This window comes from Rutilus rutilus (genome assembly GCF_951802725.1).
Source record: "Rutilus rutilus genome assembly, chromosome: 8".
Lineage (NCBI taxonomy): Eukaryota > Metazoa > Chordata > Actinopteri > Cypriniformes > Leuciscidae > Rutilus > Rutilus rutilus.
Genome location: NC_140222.1, coordinates 23,873,115 through 23,878,368, shown reverse-complemented (window position 1 = coordinate 23,878,368; position 5,254 = coordinate 23,873,115). Strand labels below are relative to the sequence as shown.

At 30.7% G+C, this 5,254-nt stretch overlaps 1 protein-coding gene across 2 annotated transcripts; it reads left to right on the top strand.

Annotated features, from left to right (window-relative positions):
* Window positions 1–2,472: 2,472 nt before the first annotated feature.
* On the top strand, window positions 2,473–4,725 carry s100b (S100 calcium binding protein, beta (neural)). 2 transcript variants are annotated; one of them, XM_084417888.1, is made up of 3 exons: window positions 2,473–2,601; window positions 2,855–3,022; window positions 3,665–4,725. In XM_084417888.1, exons 2-3 carry the CDS (start codon window positions 2,885–2,887, stop codon window positions 3,812–3,814), a joined length of 288 nt encoding a protein of 95 aa, XP_084274014.1. In that variant the 5' UTR covers window positions 2,473–2,601; window positions 2,855–2,884; the 3' UTR covers window positions 3,815–4,725. The 2 variants fall into 2 exon arrangements, with proteins under 2 accessions (XP_084274014.1, XP_084274015.1); XM_084417889.1 differs by having other exon boundaries at window positions 2,577–2,610.
* Window positions 4,726–5,254: the final 529 nt, after the last annotated feature.

The window sequence follows — 5,254 nt, the reverse complement described above, 5'->3', positions numbered from 1 at the left end:
GGGTCTTATATTAGTGTATTTTTTTATATATTTTTATTTATTTTACTTTAATTTGATTTATTATAAATTTTAACTGTTAAAGTGCCTTATATTATTTTATTAATTTATTATTTTATTAATTTATTTCGTTTTTTTTATTATTTTAATTTCATTTGATTTAATATTAAGTTTAACTGATAAAGGCTCTCATTTTATTAAATTTTTAAAGAATTTATTAATTGATTATTTTTAAGAATTTCTAAATTAATTTTGTTTATTTATTTATTTATTTTACTTTAATTTGATTTAATATCAAGTTAAAAAAAAGGTCTCTTTTATTTATTATTTCAATTTCATTTAATAATTTCATTTAAGTTAATGTTCAACTGTTTAGGGACATTTAATATTAAGTTTAAATGGTATAACTAATTTTTATTTCATTTATTTATTATTTAATTAATTTTTTAATTCTTAAAAAAATTTTTATTAAGAATAAAATGGATAAAATTATTTTATTATTATTTTTATTTAATTAATTTAATTTAATTTAATTATTTAAGTTAATGTTCAACTGTTCAGTGCCCAAAATGAAAAAAATGGAAAAACTATTTATAAACCTGACCCACACATCTTAGACAGGATCAAGATCACTGATTCATCACTGCAAACAATTCAGCAGCCATAATTGAACAGTCATCTGAGGCAGTCCACTCCCAGATTGCAATGTGATGAACAAATCAACACAGGACTATAGAGAGGGAGAGAGATGGATTATTGATTTGTTCATGGGGCGTTATATCCATCTGACCCCAGAGAAGGGCCGTCAGGACAGCAAGCCCCACACAAGATGCAGTGTTTGCTGTCAACAACAGTTTGCTTGTGCTGCCTATATGAGGCCACAAAGACACATTTATTATGGCAGAATAAAGGCCGTCCGGCAATCGCCAACCGTCCGGCCCGCTGGGCAAATGCCAAGGAGGAGTGGGACGGGAGAGTGAAGGATCGTAGTGCCCCGTGACTGCATTCCCATGCACCTCTTCATTTTAATATGGACTATGACTTCATGACTTCAGATTTCACTGTTTATATACGCCTAGAACAATAGTAGTAATTAGTGCAACTAAATACATTATAATATGTATGTAGTTAAAAGTATTCATAGTTAAAACATAAGGCATAAACATTCAAAGAATTTATTATATTATTATTCATAACCATCTTTTCATTTTTATAATATTGTAACACATGCTAAAATAGGCATTAGATAATTGTCATTTATATTTATTATTATTATTATTATTTATATATTGTTAAAAGGGTAAATATTGATACTTGTGAAATTATATTGCTTTGATGTTTATATTTAAAAGGCACTCGGTAAATAAAATGATTATTATGCAAACTGCCTGTAAATAATAATAATTGCAACACTAAAAACATTAAAAAAGCAATTACAATTGTTGTTATTATTATTGTTTATTATTATTTCAATATATATTTATATATATAGTTGAGTTCATAGTCATGAAAATAAACAAGCGATTTTCATTCTCTTTTGTAAAGCAACCTTGAGGTGTTGTAAAAAGAAACTCAATAAAACAACAACAACAATAATAACACTTATTATTTGTATTATTCTTATGATTATTGTTATTAATTTTATTAATCAAACACTGAATTAATTGAATATAAAATACAATATATAATAATATATTAACATTTTTAACAAATTTACAACAAATAATTCATTTATTTATGTTAATATATAATAATAAATAAATAAAAGCAGTTATTATTATTAGTATTCAGTCAATATCCTGCCTACAGTAACAAACATAAAATGATTCTGTAAAAAAAACGTATTGAAATGTAGTGTACATTATGTCATTCAGTGCATTGAATGTGTATGTGTGTGTGAGTGTGTTTGTCTCGGTGTCAAAACTGTTTAATAGTCCACTGGTGTTTAGGACACACGTCTGGCCAATTCTAAAACAGAAAAGGATCGGCTGATTAACATGCCACACCACTCACTTCCTCTCAAACACACTATTGTCGTCCACCCAGATGCCTGACAACAAAACACTTGTGTGCGCTTATGGGCAACAGAACTTCCCGGAAAGATCAAAAGGAGAGCAAAAAAGAGGGAAAAAAGTTGTGAACATATCTTCACGGCCTAGAGTGAGACGACGAGACGACCAATGTATAGAAAAGAAGACTGTTTGATTTCCTTGGAAAAGACTGACAGGACAAAAGCTGGATGTTTCCAAAGAAACATCAAAAACATGCAGACAATCAAACGTATTTAATACGATTTTTCATGTAAAGAAAGTTTTGCATGATAGCAAAGGCATTATTTCATGGAACAGATTTTCCCACTCACTTCTTTACTATAAATTTGCCCAGACAAGTGTTATACTTTGTGTGTGCGTTGATCTTCAACTCTTTGTATCTCACTCTGAATGTGTGTGTAGTGGAGTGAGAACAAGGTCAGAAGCTCATTGGTCAGTTCTGGTGATTGACAGGTCAGAATCTCAAAGCTACAGGCCCCTCTGTTACAGACCTATAAATAGACTCCCATCTCACTCGGCTCCGAATCGCTTCATTCTGACAAACTCTCTGCTGGTAAGTCTAGTAAGTTTTTATATCATTACAATGTTTTACAGCTTATTTCGCTCCAAGCGTTCTGTACTGCAAAGCTAACTACATAATGACTAGAAATGTGTTTGCACAAGTGAAAAACAGAAAGAAAGTTAATGGTCCATAAAATTGCTCCAACACTTAAACGTTTACAGTCGTTTGAGGGGAAAAGTTAAACAGCTTGAAATTGGTTTCAAACATTTTCACTTTTTTTTTGTGCTTTTTGTAATTATTCCAGAAAACGTCGAACACACTACAGTACATTAAGATGTCCGACTTAGAGACCTGCCTGGGAACCATCATTGACACCTTCCACAAGTACTCGTCGAAAGAAGGCGACAAGTACAAATTAAAAAAGAGCGAACTCAAGGATCTGCTCACGCATGAATTCCCGACTCTTACTGAGGTAATTAAAAAAAATAACTTTTTTTACCCTATAATTTGTCTTGAAAATTTAGAATATTTGATTTACAATCAAGGATTTTTGTCAAAATTGAGTTTTTGTGTCAAAAATTTACGCTTAAAATGTAGTGTTGTCTAATTGATTAATCGCATCTAAGTAAAAGTACACACATCTATAAACAAAACCGTTTATGCTACATTTGATTAATCGCGTTTAATCAATTTGACAGCATATATATTAGTGCTGTCAAATCGATTAATCATGATTAATCGCATTTAACAAAAAAGTTTGTTTATATGAGTGTGTATGTATATATACAGTATATTTGTGTATATATGTGTATATATATATATATAAATATAATATATACACACGTATATTATATACATAAACTTTTATGTTAGATACAATTAATCGCGATTAATCGATTTGACAACACTAATATATATACACACATACGTACATTCACACACACACACACACACACACACACACACACACACACACACACACACACACACACATATTTACAAACTTTTATGTTAGATGTGATTAATCGTTTTGACAACCCTAGATTGAATATTTTAATGCTAAGCAAATTAGCTATTTTCGTATTTCTTACGTGTTTCTCTTTATCTCCCTCAGCAAGTGAAAGATCAAGCAACAATGGACAGTTTGATGGAAAGCTTGGACACCGACGGCGACTCTGAGTGCGATTTTCAGGAGTTCATGACCTTCATCACCATGGTTACCATTTGTTGCCATGAGTTTTTCGAACACCACGAAGACGAATGAGTCGGATTTAAAAAAACAACAAAAAAACAAGTTCAATTTTCCGTAGTTTAATGAGTCACAATACATTCCTTCTCTTAAATTTTGCTTTGTTCTTTATCACACTGTATTAGGATTGTTGTTTTGTTTGGACAGAATGTACACGCTGCTTGTATGACAATTTGCTTGGCTTATTTTGCTAGAATCAAAACCAGTTTATAATTTATTACAAAGCATGTTTCTATTATTTTGCCTAGACATTTTCTTTCCAAGACATGCCCATCATAAATCCCACCGAGTGAAATGCGGACCAGGTGTTGCGCTCTTGTCATTTCAATTCCAGACTGATTATAATATGTTTTATTCTGATTAGCTTCAGACTATTAGGCTGACTTACAATGGAATGTTCCGGGGTTTTAGACAAATCACACTGTGCTTTAAAAAGACCCACAAAAGCAAATTATTCTTTTGAAAAAATCTATCGAGCATATGGTATGATGTTTATGACCATCCAACATATGTTGTTTGAGGCATCAAAGCTAGTGTTTTTCATGTCTTAATTGCCTGAAACTTTACTATCAGATTTTTTTTGTTATAGTACATGAATTGTGTTTCCAATTGTAACCTAAGCTAAAAGTTAATGTCAAACGATGTCAAAACATCAGGCCTCACTCATTAAACATAAGCGATTTTCTGTGTAAATCATAGAAAAATCTATTTACGCCAATGATTGTGTTGAACTGAATGCAACAGTTTACATAAGAATAATTTACTCAAATTTGTTTTGATCGTACTTAATGAATGAATGAATGTTTCTTTACAAAGTGAAAAAGGTCTTTCTTTATAAATAGAAGGTAAATCAGTTTCAGAGGCCAAACTGTTAGAATTATGGAATGAAAACTAGCTAAATAAAATTGTGAACAGATGAAATTCAAGTAACGTGTGAGCAATTTTATTATCTATCTATCTATCTATCTATCTATCTATCTATCTATCTATCTATCTATCTATCTATCTATCTATCTATCTATCTATCTATCTATCTATCTATCTATCTATCTATCTATCAGTTTTAAAATCTAGCATCAGTTTTAAAATAAAGATGTTCAATAAAATTCAATTTTATCCCTTCATTAACACAGCATCAAGTTTTCTTTATCCATGAATCGTATCATGTTATTTATAGCAGGATACATGGTAAATTTTCTCCAATGTCTTTGTATAGCTCAAAACAGAATGAATAATTCTACTAGTTATTTAAAATGTAATTTAAATTCAATTTGAGAAGAGGAACTGGCACTTACTGGGCTTTATAAACCAAGAAAATCATTTGGAATTACCTTCTCTTTTAGAAAAAAATATGGACGTGCGCTTCCTTAGCTAGAGGACGCCTCTATACAACTGCTTGGCATTGTCCCTGGTGACTTCCATTGATTTAGATGTCCCGCAGGTGTCCTCATTACC